Raw genomic sequence first — 22,315 nt, forward strand, 5'->3', positions numbered from 1 at the left:
CGCGACGTTTTGTTTCTCTACTGCACAGTATATTGCTATCTGCTGAAGCTCGGACAAAAAAAGTGGTCATTTGAAGGTAATAGATGGCGTGATGCTCAGCATGTGAGTCAGTGACATAGTGCCACCGGGCCTGTGTCACAGTGCTTTAGCATGCGTGTGAATGTTAGTTGCATTGAACACGCAAGCCAGGCACCCCCAGGCCAAATTAGCATAGTGTGTGCTTACATAGAGAAATAATCGTCTGTCTGTGGTTTTGCTTGCCCTTCTTTTCTGTTACCCTTTTTGTCAACAATGATCTCATTTTGCTCTTTGGGATTGCAGTAGGATTCATAGTGCATGTTGACTAATACAAACAATGTATACTATATACAGGAAAGGTTGCTAGTCATCCTCCATTGTTGGTTTCCTATCCCTCCTCTTCTTTTAACATAATAAGACACGTGGACAAGAAAATGAATGCTAGTAACTGCAAACAAACAGCACTATATAAATAAAACTCCTCACTGGTGCAGCATGGTAACCTTCAACTTTCAGCTAACTATTGAATTAATATAATCAACTCTCTAAGCCTATTTTATTGATATAACTCCTGCAAACTCCATTGAATTCACAGTAACATTTGGAGTCACACTTGAACTCTTTGAACTCCAGATGTACTCAATGGTAACTATTTACCTGAACAGGCAGCTAATCAACCATAGAACCACAGAAAGCAATGCAAAAATATCCCCTAATTGGGCACAGTTGCTGTAATCTTCGTGTTTGTTTGTGCCTTGCAATTTGGAGCATTTCAGCTGCAAGTTGGACTGTATAGGGAGTTTTTGAGGATGAGTGCAGGCTTCATAATTTGAATCAAAGTGTATTGCAATCATCCATATATTAGAATGGATCAAACAACCTCTCCTCCCTAGTAGTTCAGATATGCAAGGGTAATTCATTTCTGCATTCATTCAGATGAATTGGAAAGTCAAAAATACCCCTCATAAGCAGCTAGCTAAATTTGTGTGATGAATCTTTTCATGGAAATCTTCGTATCGCCATAGGAGGTTGACGCCAGAATTATGCTTGTTGATAAATACCTCGGATGATATTCAGAAGCAGCTGGCTGCTCTGTCTTTTTGTGGGCTGTTGTTTCTTCGGCGCTTTCCTCTAACATGCAGTGCGCACACAGAGATATAAGACAGAAAAGAGGAGCTTGAGGCATGAGTGTCAAGGTGAAGTTCATCGCTGAAATCCCTGCATCACTGAAACATGCGCACACACAGCTCTACAGATTCCTTTAGTGGTTTAGTCTACAGCTATCTTAGCAATTACAGCTGTTTCCCACGGGCTCCAGCAAAGGGCCTGTTAGCCTCTATGCTAATGAAGACAAATGGAGGTAATCTCTGTTCTCAGGATGAGTATTGGTAGTCGGAGAGACGTAGAAAGAGAGATAGTGTGACAGTTAAAGACAGACACAGGATAGGAAGTTTACCCAAATGTCTCTACTTTAGGCAAGCCCCCACCTTACCCATGAACCCACAGAGATAAAAGCCTGACACAAAAGTGGAGGGAGGGTTCATACCGTGTGCCTGCATGTCGGGAAAAGCGTGTTAAGCCCTCTCCAGAATGCACTGAAAGCGTTTCTGAAACAAGACAGGAAGAGCATCAGACACTTTTCACATGAAAGACAGCCGCTGTGAGGACTGATGAGGGTTTTTCCATTCAGTATTACAGTGTTTCTGTTTGGATGTGATACACACACTCATCACTGTGCCGTATTGAGGACTGCGTGTGTGTCATAAAACGAAGCAACATAATGACATGGGCCCATTACACACGGTATTTAGAGATTAGACTAACACTGTGGTTTTGTGGTGAGAGTCGTGCTGATGGTAACCATGTGTGCCAGAGGATATACATCCTCCGACTGCACCGGAAAATAATGGGATAATGGATGCCAGCATACCTGATCCGTGATGAACTGCCGGTTGTTTGTTACGGGAACGCGGTTGGTTGTGATGAGCAATGATGGAGTCAATGGCTCGTCTTGACCTGAACTGTTGCTTTCAATCATTCATAAACAGTGATTTAGAATAAAGTATATACACACACAGTAGCAACGAGGCATTTAAGGCAAGTGGGGCACAGCAGAAAAAAAGTGTGGCTTTAGCTGTACTGAGTAACTTAGTAATGTATAAATATCTCTGGATTGACATGACATGAAACAACCTCATTGCTGCTGTTATTTATCAGTATAATTCAATGTAAGGTCAGTGGCTAATAGAAAGGTTTTCAAATGGTGTTTTAGTGCACTTGGTACAAGAGGCCACTACGTTGGGAAGGCCCCATACTTGCAATGTCAAGTGCCCAGTCGCTCTCACTCTGTGTGTTTTTATCCCAGCTTCTCTGTGCTTTGTTGACATAGCTCTTAGTGCATGTTAGTGCATGTGAGCGTGCCCCACCGGTTAACTCACGGACGCTGTTATAGCTGATAATGCCGTTTCGACCAACAGCGTCGTTGTGCAAGCGTCGCACCAAAACTCTGGTTACCCCTCGTTAGGTCTGTCAAAACTTTCACCGTTAGCGATGTTAGCAAAGTTAGCTACGAGCTGCTCTACAGCTGTCTACATGTCGACAGTCGTTGAGAGGCATTAGAAAACTCCCAATCTTAGAATCTTGCACCTTCTAAAGAAGATAGTAACCGTGGTCATTATGAACAAAACAACGGTGCCCACCAGCCGCAAACAAACAGGTTAAATGTGTAGCGGTTATCCATGACAAAGCATTATGATAGCACATTGTGTAAAATTGTAAAATTGCTGTATTTTCTGATTTCTTTATCTGTTGTTACACTACCATTTTTTCCACCTAAAAACACCACTGTCCACACATATGAGTTATTTGAAATGGCTTTGGGTGGATCGTTCAGCCTGGGCTGGACATCTCTCAGTTGTTTTTGTAACAGTTTCTTTTATGGCAAAGTGTTGCTGGAAAAGATTAAATGCATCCAGCAGACACACTGTGGGTAATAACAAGCTGATACAATGTCTTATTTTTCATAGATGGTGGTTTTTGTCCTCGTGTGCAGTTTATTTGATGAGCAAGCAATTTGAGCATCTTCAGCAATGTATAATCACTAATGTGACAACCTGTTATTATGAGTCGATGCGATTATTTTCAACTGAGCAAATATAATCATACCCAGTCGAAGAAGCACACATAATTGTTCACGTCGGCAACTCAACCTCGCTATCCTACGTTTTACTTGAGTTCTTTGACGGAATTACTTATCCATGAGTAGACTGCACTTTCTAACAGTTTCCATAATTCTTTTTAATGCTCCATAATTTCCTTTTAAATGCACATGTATTGCTGCATTCAAAACACCCCCCGACATGTAGAAATGTAATACTTGTTTGGCTGCGGGTACAAGATGATAATGAATCTAAAGTAACTCTTGCGGTTGTTATGATTATGATAAAGCTTATATCCGCTTCTAATGGACTTCTCATCTTTTAAACACATAAAAGTTCAAGGCAAGTATTCCATGGCACTACTTTACAGTGGTTAAAATGCCTTGTGGTTGAAAGGTTTGTCTCGTGATGTTTCACTAATGAATAGTTACATTGTAAGAAATGTTTAGCTATGGTTCCAGTAGGCTTGTAATCTGCATATCATGCATTGTAGCACGGTTAGGAGTGTTGCATCAAACACATCACAGTGAGGCTTCCAGTAAGAACTGAGCCAGGACGCTCTGGATTTTTTTGCAACACAAGGTTTTACTAATGCAGTTGGAATTAAATGTAGATGTGCACCACGCCCAAAGCCTTGGTTTGCACCATGCTTGCCAACTGTTCATAGCTCCACAGGCAAGACTAGGAGCAGATGACAGAAACACAGAAATCCTCGCATGTGGGGTTTACAACAGTAGACAAAGACATCACTATTAAGACGTTTGCATTACTTCCTGTTCTGTTTTAGCTTTTGCTTAGAGTAAAACTGGCCAGTCTCAAAGCAACAATTGTTTCACTTATTCAGAGCTCATTAATCCTCATGTTCTATCTACAGTACATGCTTCTGTGTGAAAGCCCGATACATTTTCCTTCACAGATAAATCAAACCGTACACTCTTATTGAACTTATTGCACTGTGCAGGCTGAGAGGGTAATTTAATGAGTAGGTGTTGAAATAATCACATTAATGTAATATAATTAGTGCGTATGCGAGGCTGTTCAGTGTCACTCAGTGCTCCAGATGCCATTTCTTTCCCCAAACAGCTTGACTGTGTGTCGCTCAGGTAACCTTAACAACAGCCATGATTAATGAAAAAGGAACACCTCATTTAGTGGCTTTGGCAGGAAGCAGGCAACAAGTGTGTGTGTGTGTGTGTGTGTGTCTGTGTGTTTGTGCTTCCTGACTCCACTGTGTCTTCCATTTTGTCTCGTCTTCCTCTCCCGCAGCACCAGAAGTAAACACAACAGTCTGTCACAATACACCACCCTTTGTTTGTGTGGATGTGCATAGCGAGTGAGTGTTGATGCACACTTGTCTATGTGTCTGTATATGTGTGCTTTATTAAATATCTATCCTGTGCAAAAATGCATACGTACATATATGTGTGTGTATATCTCAACGTATAGATGTGGAAAAACTGCAGCAACAGTCTAGACAACACAGATGCACCCAATGAGAGTGAGGGATCTGCGGAGCTATAGGCCAATTAAATGCTATTATGGAAGCTGTGTGATACTGACACACACACACACACACACACACACACACGACTTCAGGGCCTGTACTCCATCATCTGTATAATTAAGGTGCTTTTCTCCTGAATATTTTAGTTAAATGTCTCTGCAACAGCGCAGCAACAGAGCTGGCTGTCTAAGACTGGTGCTCCAAGAGTGCAGCATTAGAAAGAATACAGGAAAGCGCACACACATTAGTGAAGTGCCTGATGTCACCTTTGTTACTTTTGATTGATGTGCGGTACTTACTGTCCTCACATTTGGATATATTGTGATAGACATTTGTCTCTTAATGTCAAAATAAATACACAAAATGAATAATCACTGCTGAAGATACTCCAAACAATATAATCAACTCTATGTTCTTTTGATGAATAAACTGTTTTTAACTTTGATTATTTATGTGTTGCTTTAAAAAATGTTTCAAACTAAATAGTTGAGATTTCCCATCCATTCGCCTCATTTTTTGTTAATATATCATTAAAGTTAATTTTACTAATGAAATTGCATAACTTCATTTCTGTCACTCTAGTGGTTTAATAAGTCAAGTTCATTGCTTCCAAAGTCTTATTAGACAGACATTGTTCTAAAACCTGAGTTTCTGTTTGTGTGTGTGTGTGTGCGCGTGTGTGTGTGTGTGTGTGTGTGTGTGCGTGAAGGCATGTGAGCGTGAATCTAATCCTATGGCAGATGGAGGAGGAATAATATCCAAGACAATACTGGCAGAGGGACAGCAGAGGGAGTGAGATGAGGGTTAAGACAGTGTCCTTCAAAGATTGATGAGAGCTCATTCTATGACGACGTCCTCTTTTATTCGGACAGAACTACTTCCCAGACGACACAACACTTCCACTCACTTTAACTAATTATCACAGGCAAGTACTTGGCCGTGGCTGTCATGTTGCAACACAAGGAAATGAGTTTATTATTATTATTATTATTGCAGTCAAATTACTGATTTAGTATTTTGCCTCGACACATTTCATGACGCAAAATGACTGCTTTCAATTGTAGTTGAGTCGGGGAGCCACACATGGTTTTATATAAGGAATAAGGAATGCAAGGTTCATGGATTTATATTCAGAAAAATAAAGAAGGTAAATAGATCATTAGGTCGGTTTTAATGATTTATAACCAACCAAAGACCCGTCGTCAAATCTTACTCCTCACAAGATAAGAGAGAGAGAGAGAGAGAGAGAGAGGTGAAAGAGAGAGAGTTTCTGTCTGCTTGTTTGTATTTTTGTGTCTCCTTGTAACAAAACCTCAATGCCATCAAGGAGACCAAATGTTGTTTCCTCCCTCTCTAATTACCAGCCCTTATGGTTAAGCCTTGTTTAGCTGTCCTCCAGTAAATAAACGCTCATGTCAGACTGTTTTGTTTCAGGGCTTTTCACATTCCCATCCAGTTAGACCTCTGTTATAATGCTCTCTCTCTAACGTAAACTGTAGATATAAGTAAGTAGTGATGTAACCTATTGCTGCTTCGTGAAGGCTTTGATCCTCTGGTCAAAAAAAAAAAAAGAAATCCTCAGGAATGTGGGAAGTTACGAGTCATACATTTTCCTGGTTAATCAGTTTGTTTTGCATGAGCAACAATAACCACCCTGAACGGACAATGAAACAGCATCGACTGATATTTCAAGTAGTTTCACAGGAAAAGAGTCACTGTATCCTCTGCACTGTTCAACTAGCACAAAAACACTACAACAATAAATAGCACCTTTTTTCAGAGAGGTGTATCGGGTTTCTTTTTTTTTCTCCAGTACATTTGTCAGGGGACTGTAATTAGGTTTCACATTCAGATTTTACACTCACATCTCATCTTTATTTCTTTCCTTCTTCGCTCCCTCTCTTCTTAGTTTACTTTTTATTTATTTATTTGCCTTTTGTTCCAGGCTTCCTGACTATTGCTGTTTTTTCATCATATCAATCATAAAAAATCCCCCAAATGTAATATCCAGTATTCACCTGTCAGCAAAACCAAACATGGAAACTTTCATGCATTGATATTTGGTTAACATCTTTAATACATTATTGTAATGACGTTTACAGTCATATAACTAGTAAAGACGGGTTCTGTTCTGCCATGTTGCTGCTTTTCTCCGGCAATAACACAACCAACTGCTCCTAGTGCTGTCGCTCACACAGACACACATGTGACCGTAAATCAGATAAATGTTCTTACCATGGCAGAAATAAGCCTGAGAAAAGACATTTTGGACCATAAATCATGGAAACGTTTTACAAAATGACATACCTTATCAAGGAAAATCATTTTTAAAAAAGGGTGACAGTCCTTTATAGCAATGGACAATAATCCTTTCTCCTATTCTATCTTTTATTTAAAAAACAAACAAAGTAAATAACAGTAAATCCATGAATCTGCATCCATCATGCTTTATACTCTCATCCCTGTTAGCCTCTGTATTGCAGTTTGATGGGACATTATTGTGGCTGGATGTGGAAAGAAATAAAGAGCTCTGCTCTGTCTCACAGGACCCTGTTATGGCAGGCCTGTCTGTCCTATCAGAGCCTTCTCTCAGAGGGTGACGAGGAGAATTTGCCACATGAACCATGACCCAATTAATCATGGGTGCAAATACAGGAAATGGGAAGTGGGAGGGTGGGGGGGGTGGCACTTGATTTCTTTGTGTAAACATCTCGACACACTCAACGAGACACATTCATCATTAGATAAGAATGAACGTTCCTTGTGTGGCGCTGACGTTAACGTGTTTCAAACACAATGCCTGAATGCTAAATCACAAACTTTCACTGGAAATTTGTTGCAACTGTGCGAAACTATCAGAGACCAAAATCAGAGGCACTGACTTTCTCTGATTTTGATCTAGCTATTCAGCCCGCTCTCACCAAATGGCATATGAGTGACACAACGATTTGTAGGTTGTTTAGCGTGCAATAAGAACCCCTTTATTGCTTTTTCTGTGTCATTTGTATGCCATGTATACCGGTGTCCCATAATGTTGTTGTTTCTTTACGTTAGTGATATTTTTTTCTGTTCTTATGTTATGCTGTATACGTACGTATTTTACTTAGTTGACATGGTTATTTCAAGCCCATTCATGATGTTTATCCTTAACCTAACTACGTGATTTTGTTGCCCAAACCTAACCGTTTCAATGAAATGACGTAGCGTTAAGTGACGCGGGAAAAGCTGTTTCACAGCGCTATCCTTGTGGCGTAAAAACAACAGGAAAAAAGTGGCGTATAAATGACACGCGACAAACCATAAATCCATGCTAATGACACGCAGACATGTTATACGCCTTCCCATGCAATCAGGTTATGCTTTTTGACAACATCACTGATGAATTTTTTTTTAAGGGAGACAAGTAGTACCGTCTCTACTAAATGGTAGCGAGTACATGTTGGTTTGTACATCCTTTCAATAAATTATTATTGTTTGCCCATTAAATTTTTTGGGGACATAAAATAACTGGGGCTTTATGTCAACAATTTCTTTTTTTTTTCACCCTTTTAAACTAAATAATGTCAGTATTATAAGTACTTCTCTTCAATGGAAGGATATATGTTGTATCAGTATTGTTATAATACACGTGGGTATAAATATACATAAGAAAACTTGAATTGTGCTTTATTTCAAACAATAACCAGGCCATTGCAATTTTCGTCAGTTTTAGAATCCCCTGTAAGGCTGCAACTAGATTAAAGGGTGAAGACTGGTGGTGCTGGCGATGGTAAGAAAGCGGCGCTGGTATGATGTTTGGTGTGTGTGTGTGTGTGTGTGTGTGTGAGGGGGGGGGGGGGGTAGTGTTACATGCCAGCAGTCCGCTGGCTTCTCCTCCTGTGCGCTGTGAATACGGAGGAATGTACCGCCTGAGAACCACAGGGAGGAAGAGGGTACAGACAGCAAGCAGTAAACACAGTCATCCTCTCTGTTTGTTTGTTGGTATGTTACTGTGTAAGGAGGCCGGGCTTTGGCAGCTTCAAAGCTGCTCCTAAACAGCATCTGTTCTGTGAGTTTGCAGCCCTATACAGCCATGTCAAGACACATCGTGGCTTGCAATTGCGGCTCTAAATCAATATTTTCCTCCATCTCATACTGGATTGTTCCATTGGCAAGAGTTCAAGAATGGACAAGCGCTCATTGAGAAGAGGGGGGAAAAGAAATGCTGGAGCGGATGGACGGGAGGAACCCATCGCATTTTTCCAATCCACCACAATCACAAACAGATTTTCAACAATTAGTCTGAACCAACATGCACGTTTATTGACTAAAAACACAGTGAAGGCGCCTTTCAGACAACCAAATGAAACCAATTACTACCAATACATTTGACTGTTCTTTCCTGTGCCGTAATATGATCATATTAATACTTTATTATGCTTATTTATACGAGAATGCTTTAGATCACTTTTTATCCTCTGTCCACTCTTTTTTTTTTACTATATTGGTGTAAATAATTTAATGTTCAGCTGTTCTGCTTCTTATTTTAGTATGTTGAACTTTGTAGGAAAAGTGCATGTAAAGTGTAAAATTATTCAAATTAGGAATATATTAAGTTCATAATTCCCTTTTCTTTTCCAACTTCTGGTGTGTTTCTAATTCTGACAATTTCTCATGTTTACTGTATGAAGTACTGTAAAATAAAGTCAGTAGTTTCCTCGAAATGTTCTCCTTTGAAACGGCATCCTCATATCTGAAAACTACAAGCCCAGAACGACCAGCCTTTGAATTGATTGTTAGCTGTGGGGCCTCTTGTATTAATCTCTTTCAGTGTGTAATAAGTGAATTAGTGGGATGTAGAAGATGATGTATGACGAAGGCTGGTCTATCTAAAACCTGCTGTAAATCCACATGCCACAGCCTCTTAATAATGTGGCCAGAGACCTTGCGGCATCATTCTTCACTGTAGCCATCGACAACCTGAGACCAATAAATCTCTCAGAGTATGACGGTGCTCTGAGTTCGCTGTTAAGTCATTTGTTCTAGAATGCTTTATAAAATGCCCCAGTTAATTTTAAAGAACTGTTGAACACATCGCCAGCTACATAGTATACTGAGCAAGACAAATAATGAAATAGAATAAAAAAACTAAGGTTTTCCTCCTGAAAATGCAGCAGCATGTGAAAGTAATGCTCCACACATGCAGCCATTTTTCAACACATTTCCTCAAATGTAGCAATGTTTTGCAATTTTTTTTAATAATTGTTCTTCTAAAAGACAGTTAATTGAGTTCAAAAAGTGGAACATAACATTAGCATTAGTTAAACTGTGACTGTTGGCATCCTCCTCGGTGTTTTTATTCAAACATTGAAATAGGCTCAATATATTAGTTCTTCATAACCGATAACATCTTGCCTTATTCAATGCAAGAGGAATTTCTTTAGACATTTCTTGTATCTCTGAGTGAGACCTCCTGCTGAAGCCGCACAGTACAATAAATTACATTCAGGAAATTATAAAGTCATTAGAATTTATTTTGCAGTTTCTACAAATCCAAGTGTTGCTCAGTTTGCTTGTGTGTGTTGTGTCCTTTAACGCTTCCCATACGTCAGATGCCTTCCAAACCTCCAGTCTCCAACCCCCCACCGCAACAGCTGGCGTCTCAGTGAGGGCCCTAACGTTACACTGCCACCCCAGTCTTTCAGTGCGGATCAAGTATTGTGGTGTCAGGGGCCCCTAATGGCCCTCACAGAAAAATGCACACAGTAGACCCAAATACAAGCATGTAATATGTCCCTCTAAACAATGATGAATAGAAGTGTGGAAACTTGGGAAAAGTATAGATAAACATGATGCTTTTTTTCACATGTAGGGTATTAGTTATAGGTTTTACGTGTCAATATTGGATGTTAGTAACAACTCAAATATTTAAACATAAAAAAGTGAATTATGACTCCAATTTGTGATTTTCCTAAAGCACGGCCACAATAACAACAAATAACTTGCATGCATTCATTTTGCCATTTAAAAAAGTCACTGTTCGTATAATCGACATCACTTTCTCTCCGACCTAAACAACCGACTGGGTTCAATTCGTTCCAAAATAAGGTTAAAAAGCATTATGCTCCTGGCCATTTCAAAATCTGGATTAAGAGTGACAGGATACCGTTAGCTGGTGTAGCTATTGAGCAATATTGGTTTCCTCTGCAGTCTAAATGAAAACCAAGACGCTTATTGAGTAAGATTCAAAGTCACAGGCCACCTTTGGCTGTTTTATTGAAAACAGCTGAATACAAAAAAGAAAGAATAATATTTGCTGTTCATGGTCAAACCATTTTTTAAAAATAACTTTCTATTTGAATCAAACAGATTGAGTTATAGGTCACAGGGGCATATGGTGTCACCCTTTTGATAAATTCCTAATAATTCTCCTCCCTGCTCTCTCTTTTAGGGAATCAACTTTCAGTGTTTGCATCCACTCAGCCTGTAAAATATGCTGAAGAGCTGAATTTGTCTTTCACGTCAAAAAGACGTGAAGGATCTAAAGTGACCTGTGGTGAACTTCAGCGCTGTGTTTTTGCTGTCTGTCAGACTCTGTAGGACCCAGCGGAAAAGTGCTCCAACCGGAGGGAGACGGAGCAAGAGAGAGGGAGAAAGCCGAGTGGAGAGAAGACGCTCTCAGATCAGTCAGTGGCTTCATGGAGTTATGTACCTCTGATCCGCCGCCATGGATTGCAATCCGCGATCACTCCTTCTCATTTTACCTCTTTTGTTGTCCTGCGTTATTCCTGCGTTTCCTATCATCTACCCCCCAAATGAAGGTAAGTGAACTCTGTCTGCGGACGCGAGTGTCAATGTGTGTGAGTCTGTGTGTGTGTGTGCGCGCGTGTGCGAATGGTGCGCTACGGCACACATCGCGAGCAGTGCTGTGCGCCCACCGCGGACTTGCTACTGTCCAAATTATTATAGGGATAACAATAACAAGGTGATCTAAAGCGCGTAGAGGTGATACCGGGGATCACATAGAACCGGAATATGAGCACTAATATACCATATTTAGACAATAAACTTAAAAGTATATCCAAACAAGGCAGACAATGCAGCCTCATTTCGGATATTCTCGCGGACGGGGGGTTAACAGTTTTTTAAATGTGGACGAGTGAACCGAGCGATGGCGAGACGGCTCCCAAAGCGCCCATCGCGGAGTTATTATGGGGCGAAGAGATGTTAATAAACTCCGGTGTCTGTGTTTCCGTTAGAGGTTCATGTTGATCTGTTTTATCCAAAACACCATTTGGAGTGGACGCCCCGTGTTACGCGTGCAGTCTCGCCGATTTAAAGGCAATAAATAGAAGATGAGCACAATCGCATTGTGCGTAAAAACGCGGATGTCTGTTTTTATGACTCTGACCTGAATACGTCCAAAACAGTTGACTTGAGGGCTGATGTAAACCGTCTATCTTATGGAGTCATGTAATGACTGTTTTTGAAATTATAGCTAAACCCAACGTTCGCCAATTAAACCGGCGGAACCCTACGATTTAATTTCCCTTATTTCCAGTGGAAGTTTCGGCCACTTCTTCAGCGATAATAAGCATGTGGTGATATTTTGAGACCCGGCACAATAAAACTGACCGGTCCACTTTCAGCAGTCTCTTTTACAAACATGACGGTGGTGGAATCAAATTAATCAGTCTCCTTCTTTACTTGCACATTTTCGTAACTTTCTTTGTTTGTTTGTTCAAAAAGCATTGCCAGTTCCACGTCCTGTAAATACGTGTCATTGTTAAAGTGTTTTGTTGCGGGGTCAAAGTAAAAAACGAAAGGCACGTGCGTGCTCTCAGTTCTGTAAAGGTTAAAACTGCCCACAGGGAGGGTGAAGTACATTTGGGTGAAGATTTGGGTCAAACTGTCTAAAGGGACTAAGCTCACAATTACAGTTATCCCCTGTAAGAAATACAACGAATAAATAAAAAAAAGCCTACTCGCTGTACATGTCACTGAATAGATAGTTCATTTATTCACGACTGGTGCTTCACGTGAAGATATCAACATAGGTTTGAGTGTTTTAAACCGTAATAACATAAAGTAATTAATTGAATCGGAATGAGCCTTTAGTGGGAGTAATCTACTCCGCGGTAATTAAATGTTCAGAGACAGAAGTGGTGAAGGCACAGAAGAGTGTTCCCGATCCTTTCCCTACAGTTCCACGAGGACTGTGAGAACGTAACTCATCCTGTAGGATGGGAAGTGTTGTTCTCTAGGTCAGAACAACAGTCCTCATTCTAGCAGAAACATTCTAAGCCCGGAAACATAGAGAACCCAAATCCACCATCGATTGTGCTGTTTCCGATGACACTGAGGACCCCTGCAACTGCATTGGCCGATAACCAGCCTACTGAAGCTTGTTTAATCTTCATATTAAAATTGTTCTTTGACAAGTTTTAACCGAAAATCTAAATGTGTCTTCTGAACGAAAGTGTTAGTTGTATAGGCTAATCATGCGATACCAAAAGGTGCCCAATTGATTACAGTTGTGTCGTTTTGTGCGCCACGTCGTGTGTCTTGCCATCCTGCTGTCTGGTGCTACTGCTTAGAGATGACTAGGTTGTAGGCTATCACATGGAATCATGAGTGGACGAATTGGTAAGCTGGAAAAAAAAAAGGTGCAAATCAGTAAAAGTGACTGTGTCAAGGTCAAGTATCGTAGGCCTGCAGGAAATCTGTGAACGGCTTCTGCCCCGAGAAACTTTTGTTTTCAACAGATATAATACTGGAGATTTAAGGAGCTTATGAGGTTTAAAGTTGATGGGCATTTAGCAGGACTGGGGGGAGGAAGTAAACCATACAGAAGAGACATCACCCTGATAAAATATAGAATATATTAGTAAGATTGTGTGTGTGTGTGTGTGTGTGTGTGTGTGTGTGTGTGTGTGTGTGTGTGTAGGTGTGTGTGTGTGTGTGTGATAAAGAGAGAGAGAAAGAGAGAGAGAGTGTTACAAGTTTTAAAAAAGAGGGAGGACAGAGTGAGAGAGAGAGAGAGAGAGAGAGAGAGAGAGAGAGAGAACCTCAAAGTGCTAAGTTTCAATATGTGAAACTAATCGGGTAATTAAATTCACCTTTCTAAGACGTAAATCTGCCAGAGAGGGTCAGTATCGAGCTGCTCCGTCTCCATATTGTAGCCTATATAAATTCATACAGACTGCTACATTTGAACGTATAACAGGGTAAAACACACCTAGAATGAGTACAGAGCTGCTCCCCTCGTCCGATTGAAATGTTTAAGTGTGTTGGTGCAAACGGATCGTCTTTGCCTTCTAAATCTGATCATGCTCCTCGTTCCAGCCTCTGTCACAGGTCCTATCTTAAGTACAGGGGAGAGGTGGAGCAGATAGTGACACCATCATGAAGTTAGAAACTCACGGAGCTGCACCGCATTTTACCTCCTGGAATTATTTTAAGGAGAGGACACTATAGCTTTCACCGTCGGGGAGTATAGGCTAAGCCCGATTTGAGACTGATTCACTAGTTTTAAAAGTCACTAAACGTGCCAGAAAGTACGTGTCTTCCTTTTAAATGATATTCATGTTTAGAATTAGAAGCGATGACAAACCTGACGAATCACGAAACCCTGGCCAGTGTTTACATGTGTAAAGAATAAAGTTACACTGGCTTGTATTTTCATGCCGGCAGGCTGCTGCTGATCAGATCTGTAAACGCGCAGCAGATTATGAAAGAGCCCCCAGAGTTAACAAAGGATGCCTGTTTGAAAACTTCGATAAAATCGATAGTCATCAAAGGATCAGCTGTAAATTCGTCGACATATGTTTGTAGCTTATATTACATCGATATCAGTATACAAGGAAATTAATTAAATATTATTTTGCCAATTTAAAGACTCTGTGGGACTTTTCATAGACTTAATGGAAATTAATTAATAAATTACAGAATAAGTAAAGACAAATATATTTTCATGCAAAACAAACCTGAACTTTGAACTGGATCGTGGGAAACGTATTATTTCTTTTCCCATTTATAAGGAAACCAGTTATTTTTCGTGTAATGTTCTGTCCCATCTCAGCACTAGTGCCTCCACCATAGCTTTTAGGAACAGCATTCACTCTGTGGCTTTCATCAGGTCGTCGTGGTCGGGTATGAAACTTCGGGGAAAAGTTGAGGGAAATTCAGAGGAAGTCCCGGAGAATATCATTTGTGGCGCGGATTCACTAGAACCTTGCCCGGAAATACGATATCAGATGTTGTTTGAGAATATATCGTCATATATTTCTCCATATTTAATCGAAAAAATAACAAAACGTTGTTGGTTGCCCTACTGTGGCGCAGCGTGTCCCTTTTGCGTGTTTGCGTGGTGTGATGTTCGCCCGCTGCAGGGCGTCGGGAGGCCTCGGGTATTTTTAGCCGGCGGTAGGGAGGCTCGGCCCGCAGAGCCCGGCGCTGCAGTCCCGCTGGGACAGATGGGCGTTTGTGAGCGATGGTACCTTTCAGAGGTGCTGGAAATATGCTTACACATGACCCTCCTTTAAAAATATACCCCTTTCTCTAAACATATTAAAGGACTATATGCATATGTGTGCGTTGGCCAAACATTGAGCTGTAGATGGAGAGTGTCATCTTCAGTTTAACAGCATGTGTTTTAGACTTCAGATTGAGATACAAAAAAAAAAAAGGTTTGTGTGTCTTTCTTGGTGTTTATGTGTTCAGGCTTATATTTAAAGAGGTATCAGATCATACAGTATGTGTGCAAGGGTGCTATGCCTTTATGTGAGGCTACATGTTTCTGTGTACATCAGATGTACAGTACGTGTAAGGCAGATGGTATATGGATAGAAGAAAGAAAGAAAGAAAGAAAGAAAGAAAGAGAGGAATGGGGGCAGAAGGGTTGGGCAAGCAGCAGCAACATCAGACAGAGCGACTCTGCACTTGAATAATTCATAATGGGAGGTGAACACTTCACCCTTTAGCACAGACACAAGTCGCCTTGCTTTGCCTGCACTGCGGCCTGCCAACCTTTACATGCACAGAGCCAGGCTGCAAAGACAAAGCCCTCACCACTGTGTTTACAACTAGATGGGCGATATTACTCACACGTGTTCAACTTTTCTCTTCTTTTCCATTCTGAGTGGAGGGACTTAGTCCAGATGGAGGGGTCTTGCTTTACTGATCAAGCCATGTGTTGATTCTACACCAGCGTCTCTGACTGACATTTTCTTCTTCCGCCCATCCAACATTTTAATTGTGTCTGTGGCTGAAGATTACATTTCACATCTGCTGTGAATCGGTTTTCACATCATCATATTTGGCTGGAAGTGAGGGGCTATTGGATTCGAGTGTGTGCTAGACAGTGATGGTTAACTTAGCTCTTAAATTATGAGAACGTAGACATCAAAATGGGCCCCCTGTAGATCTTTGCTCCAATGTTTCATGTTAATATTTCAACATATGCTATACCGAGCGATAGTAGGTCACTGGCAAGTGAAAAAAGAAGAGAATTACATTGCTGCGTGACAAGTTTCGAATTGTGTTTGCTTGTTAGGTTTACTGGCTTGATGATACAGCAAGCGCCCATCCACCACACCCCCATTCATGCATTCCCATCAGTCTACGGAACTTCTGTTTCTTCAGGGTGCGTTTTTGTGTGTGGGTGTTAGATGGTGGCCTATAGGTTTATATATTGATTCACCTGTTTCTACCTCTGTGATGTTTTGCTCCCTCCCAGACAGGCTGGCTCAGTTTGCTATTAATACTCCTAGTTCCCGTTCAGAGGCTCTCCCTGATGGGGCAGGGGCTATATGCTTGGCTGACGCTAGCTTGCTAACCGACCGCGTGTGTGTGTGTGTGTGTGTTTGTGTGAGAGAGGGGAGTGCGAGTGAGAAAGACTGTTTGTGTACGCTCTTATTTCGTGCATCTTTCGAGTACGCATGTGTAGGGAAAATGTGTTTTGGTGAGCGTCTGAAAGAGTGCATACATATAGGCATGTGTTCTATTACGTTTTAGTGCAAATACATGTGTTTCATGGTGTGTGTTTACTCCTCTAGTTTCTTGGGTGAGGTGCATTTCTTGGTACGACTTTGTCTTTTTTCGTATAGCTGTGCTCAGTGCTAGTGTTTATGCATGCATTTGTGAGAATGTGTGTGTGTGTGTGTGTGTGTGTGTATGTGTGTGGGTGCTGATTTCCCCAGCCAAGTGCAGCTGGAGGGGGCTTTTTCCTCCTGCGATATGAGAGCCGTCTAATTTTCTGCTCTCAAATTCCCCCGCTCGGCCCAATTTGAGTGGTGGGCTCGGCTCGTTGAGAAATGTAAATTGGAAGCAATGGCCCTGGATGCTGAGCTGCTATTATCTGACATGAACAGATAGCTTCATTAGACTCTAATAGGAATGTGTCTACTGCCACTCAAATGGCTGAGTGGCTTAGCATGGCTTCAGCTCAGGTGAGCCTCAATTCAGTAGATTGTCGAACCTAGTATTTGATAATAATGTGTGTGTGTGTGCGTGTGTGTGTGTGTGGGTCTTCCTCTCTCCTCTGCTTTCCCTTTCAGGCTCTTTATTATGCCACACTGGCTGATAGTTATCAGACTCGCCTGAAGAAAATGATGATTTCCATCTCAACCTTTATTCTAGTGTGAAACAACAATTAGTTCATGGAGCAGCAAAATCCCTTTTCTCTGCATATTTAGTTCATGCTGCTTGTGAACTGAAGTAGTTTTCACAGTACCACGGCAGTCCTTCCTGACCCACAAATACTCTCTTTGGCTGTCTTCGGAGATGTATACTCTCTTGCCTACTGAAGCTTTGAATGGGAGAGTACAGGGAGATGGTATTCCTCATATTTTCACAGTGAATAGAGCTACAGCTGCAGGGCCTGACTGCACTACTGCTGCTTCACTTAGTTGTGTATGCGTGCGCTCGCTTGGGTAAGTGTGTGTCTGTGTGTGTGTAAGTAGGCACTTGTTTGTGTGTGTTGAGCTGTGGAATGATTCCCTCTCTGGATGAGGAAGAGGCTGAGTCAGTTTCAGGTTCAAACTTAAAAGAAGAGACCATCAGAACGGTGGAACTTTATTGTTCTACCATCTGTTTAAAGCTGATTATTCATCCCTCACTTTCTCATGCAGGTCGCTGAGTATGCATGTTATTAATCACAGCAACGTGTGAATTATATTTTTTGGGATGACTACATATAAACAAACATAATTACTTTACTATTCTTTTAAAGATTCATACCCAAAACAGGCTTTGCTTTTTAGCAAGCAAACGATGTTAGCAAGCAGAGTCAGTTTGAACGTTGTTGTTAAGATGAGTCTTGTTAACAATGGTTGTATCACCATTTGGCAAACTTCCACCCACTGGGTTTATCTGTTCATCTCATGTTAAATTAGGGCATCATATTAATTTTCTCTGGTCTCTGGGAAACAGAATGAAAAGGAATACAAGTTAGACTCAAATTAATAACAAATTTATGTATATTGCCAACTTATTTTCCTCAGTTGTATTGTAGCCACTTAAATAGTTTATGTTATTTCATTTGAGGTGGAAGTACTCACCAGCTGTATTTAGCTATTGTCTCTTGATTGACCCAAACAGAATCTGGTGCCAAAACGCATGCGACGGTTTGAAGTGGGGAATCCATGGAGCACAAGGCTGCCTTCACATTCCCCACTTCATATGTCATGGTACACTCTGACAGTTGTGCTCGATGACAATAATTCACACCGCTGCCATGTGTACATACTAAGAATAGTATAGCTGGAGTGGCTCGTTTCTATGTTAGAGCTGATTTAGGCCCTACATAAAGGGCTGCTAAATAGAAGCTGTTCATGTGTGCACCAAAGTGACCTGCACTTTGCAGTGCGTCCTGATTTAGTCTGAGGAGGTGTGGAATAGAAGTGCCATAGGCGACCATCATGTCATGACACCAAGCACCATGAGTACTAACACTGCTGCTTTGGGACCATAACATATGAAACCTAAACCCTCAACTTGCACCTTCACACTAATGGAGCTCCGTGTCTGATATGTCATATTCCATCTAGACACAGATTTCCTTCTCTGCATCTTAGTTTCTGTTTGATATGAATTAATTACCACACACAAAAAAATGCAATAATGTATTATATTATATTATCTTATATTATATTCACTGAGGCCAATTGCATTTCTGACCACCTCTCAAACTGGGGATTGCATCAGCATTTAGATTTGATGCAGTTTTACTTCCAATCACCATGTGTGTGTGTGTATGTGTGTGTGTGGCTAAGTAGAACGGGGGTTATGGGTCAAAAGCGTGAGACTTCTTTTTTTTAATGTTGGATCTATTACAGTTCAATATCTCCTCAGGATATCTGTGTTGTTGCCAGTTTTGCCCGGCCAACTTCTGCTTTGATGCTTTACACAGCGAGACAAGAAAGCCGACTCTCTCTGTTGGTCAGCGTAGGATATGTGTATTATGTGTGTGTGTCTGTGTGTGTGTGTGTGTGGCAGCTGAGTAAATAAAGTCATGATCAGTGCTGGAGGTTGGTGATCCCTCCTCTGGGATTATATGAAGGCTAATTGGGGCTAACAAGGACTAGACACTCACATTTTCTCTTTGTTTTCCCTCTCTCTTTCTCACCACAGTCAACCTGTTAGACTCTAAAGCAAGCCAAGGGGAGTTAGGATGGATTTCCTACCCAACGCATGGGGTGAGTATCCTCTATCTCTACATTTACCTACATCATGTCTCCATATGCTTACATTTGGGGGGGCAGATCCATCAACATGAACTGTGTGTTGGATTCAACCCCACACCACATGAAATCAGGATTTTCAAACTCCTGTGGTTCTCACTATGCCATGTTGACCCAATGAGCCAAGTGCAGATTAACCCACTTCTCTTTAGACGTTTTTTGCCCATTCTTCGTCTCTCGGGTTAAAGGTTAAGCATTCGGAGCTTGCCATATGGTCAAGATGCTTATGGGAAAATGTACTGTGTGGGTGTTTTGTGTATTTGTGTGTGCATGTGTTTAAAGAAAGATTAAGGCATTAAAGGATTTTAGGTTGTAGACACTAATGCATCCACACAAGATAGCCGATAAGCCCCTTTTTTAGTAAATATTACATCAACAACATTTTTACTGCTGTTGCATGTTAACATTGTAATTCCATTGTTAAGATTTCACTTGTTAATCCATTTGTTCTCAATTGAAAACACGCACCAACCCATTCTGTCTGTCACACATGCTTTAATACTGTTCCTAGTCCCTTAACACACATTTTTTAAATCTGTGAGTGTTATCCATTAATAAATACAAAAAAGGAAACTCTGAAATTTCTAATCAAAGTTCTCACTTCTGGATTTGGGCTTTGTATTGTTACTTTCAACCACTGTGTAGTTGCAAAATATAGCAAACATTTTAAATTATTTAGTTATTTTTGCCAAAATTCTATAACTTTTTTTCTCCCACAACAAAACAATATGATTGCACGTGGGAACCGTACAGCCTTCAGTTCCATACTTTTGAAAAAAAAAAAAAAAAAACTCAGCAGCCTCATCTATCAGCCTCTCTCTGCGACGAAAGTCCCTCCAGTGGGCTCCCGCTTAGTGTTTATTTGTGTAGCTAGTTAGACTACTGTGCCTCGGGGCTGGCCCAATGACACACACACACACACACACACATATGCACACACACACACTTCCTCGTTTTTTCTTTATTAAGTGTTAGAATTACTCCTTGGCAGTGGCTTAAGGTAATCCAGTCAAATGTTCCGTGGAGCTGCCAAACCTTGTTTCCCTCGGCCATATACACTGCTGGCACCTTAAAAAAACGCTCAGTTTCTTCATGGGGTTGAACCACAATGAAAAAAATGACCCAGAAGAAAAAGTGCATCAGGCTGTTTAAAATGCATTCAGTGCAAAGACAATTGCTGGCTTCAGAACAATTGCGTGACCATGTCAAGGGATAGATTGATGTTGTGCTGATAGAAGTTATTAGAGTGTAGGAAAATGCGTTCCGATATCGGAGACTTGACCCGGCTCGGGACGTTGGAATGTGTGACAGAGGATATGCAGTGTGCGCAGCGAGCTCTGCTTTATTTCCCGTTACTTGCTTTGACCGAGTTCAGACGAAAAGCGCGTGGTTGTACATTTCATAAAAATGCTGCAGGACTGGAAGCCAATGTCATCCTTAAATGAGAATGAGAAAACGAGGGTATAGGAGAGGATCAAAAAGAGGGAGAGAGACAGAGAGATACAAAGGGAAGAGAGGAAGAAAGAGAGAGAGAGAGAGGAGGAGAGAGGGGAGGACAGGAAAGGATGAGAGAGAGAGATATTGCTGATGATCAAGTCCTCAAGGTGAATCATCTGTAATTACTCACGTCATCCACTGACTGCGCTCTGATAAGCAGCCTGCCCTGGGAGACTGCTGTTCATAAATGATTTCTCATAATGTGGCAGTGGCACTGAGCCCTCGAACACACTCACACGCACACACACACACACACACACACACACACACACACACACACACACACACACACACACACAAACACTCACATTGATGGAGAGGCCATGGCTATTGGCCTACCGAGACACACCGTGCTCCGGTCCGAACAAATTAAGAGCTTAGCCTCCCCAGGATGTTCACTCCAGAGCCACCGGCTAGACTGACAAGTGTGTGTGTGTGTGTGTGTGTGTGTGTGTGTGTGTGTGTGTGTGGAGTGCGTGTGATCCAGATATACTGTTATCTGTCTGGGAGGCAGGCTGATTGCTGAGCAGTGTCCAGGGGGCTTAGCCCTTCATAAGACTAAAGAGTGTTAAAGATTACATTCTTGTGTACTTTGAAAGCATTCTTCAGCAACAAACCAACACCCCAGACACTGGCTGTGCATACAAAATAGAAATAATGGGCACATTCAAAGTAAAGTCCATTTTTCATAGGAACCAGCAGGGGATACAACGCCATTGATGTTTTTGCTTAGCTCGTTTTAGTTACAATGTGCATTTTGATTTGTTAAAGTGAAATGTTGAAATGTTAAAATACGTTTTGCTTGAATAAGAACAAGTTTATGGCAGATTTTACACAGCACATGGTTCTTCATGGGAACATCAGTATCCAATAAATAAAGATGAACAATAACAACATCAAAAAATAGAAAGTGTGTTGCTTGCACAGTGAAATGTTTTTAGATGTTTAGGCTCATACTCTGCAGGACTGTGTAAGTGGTTAAAAAGCTACTAACAATGGCATTGACTGAGCTTTTGTATTGCGATAAAAATGCTTGACATATATAGAAAAAAGCCAGCAGTCACAGCGTGTGTGCTCTGCATATGCTGTCAGGAATAATGAGAAATATTGCACTCACACAGACTCATTCACATCTCACATTCCAATTCTCAGGACTGGGAGAGGAGGGGGGCATGCACAGTATAATGGCATGGCTTTTCATATTTCGGACTAGGTTCACCCCGTCAGTCAGCCAGCTCACAATTATTTTTTTCCTGTCATACTGCTGTTTCAACTTCTTTAGTCACCCAAGAGCTCTTAAAGCCCCCCCCCCCCCCCATGCACTGCTGCTACCACCCCATCTGCAAAATCAGCCTGACCAGCATAAAACGCTCCCCCTGCCCCCCAGAAAGAGAGAGAGAGAGGGAGTACAGAGAAAA

The 22,315-nt window shown here is 41.3% G+C and overlaps 1 protein-coding gene across 1 annotated transcript in view; it reads left to right on the forward strand.

The window, feature by feature from the left end:
- The first annotated feature begins 11,367 nt into the window (after window positions 1-11,367).
- The window catches only part of epha3 (eph receptor A3), a 90,454-nt gene continuing 79,506 nt past the window's right edge, over window positions 11,368-22,315 (forward strand). The window contains exons 1-2 of the mRNA XM_079170452.1: window positions 11,368-11,480; window positions 19,291-19,355. Coding sequence (XP_079026578.1) covers window positions 11,387-11,480; window positions 19,291-19,355 — 159 coding nt within the window. The 5' untranslated portion in view covers window positions 11,368-11,386. The remainder of the gene's footprint in view (window positions 11,481-19,290; window positions 19,356-22,315) is intronic.

The sequence above is a fragment of the Pholis gunnellus genome, assembly GCF_910591455.1.
Source record: "Pholis gunnellus genome assembly, chromosome: 12".
Taxonomy (NCBI): Eukaryota; Metazoa; Chordata; class Actinopteri; order Perciformes; family Pholidae; genus Pholis; species Pholis gunnellus.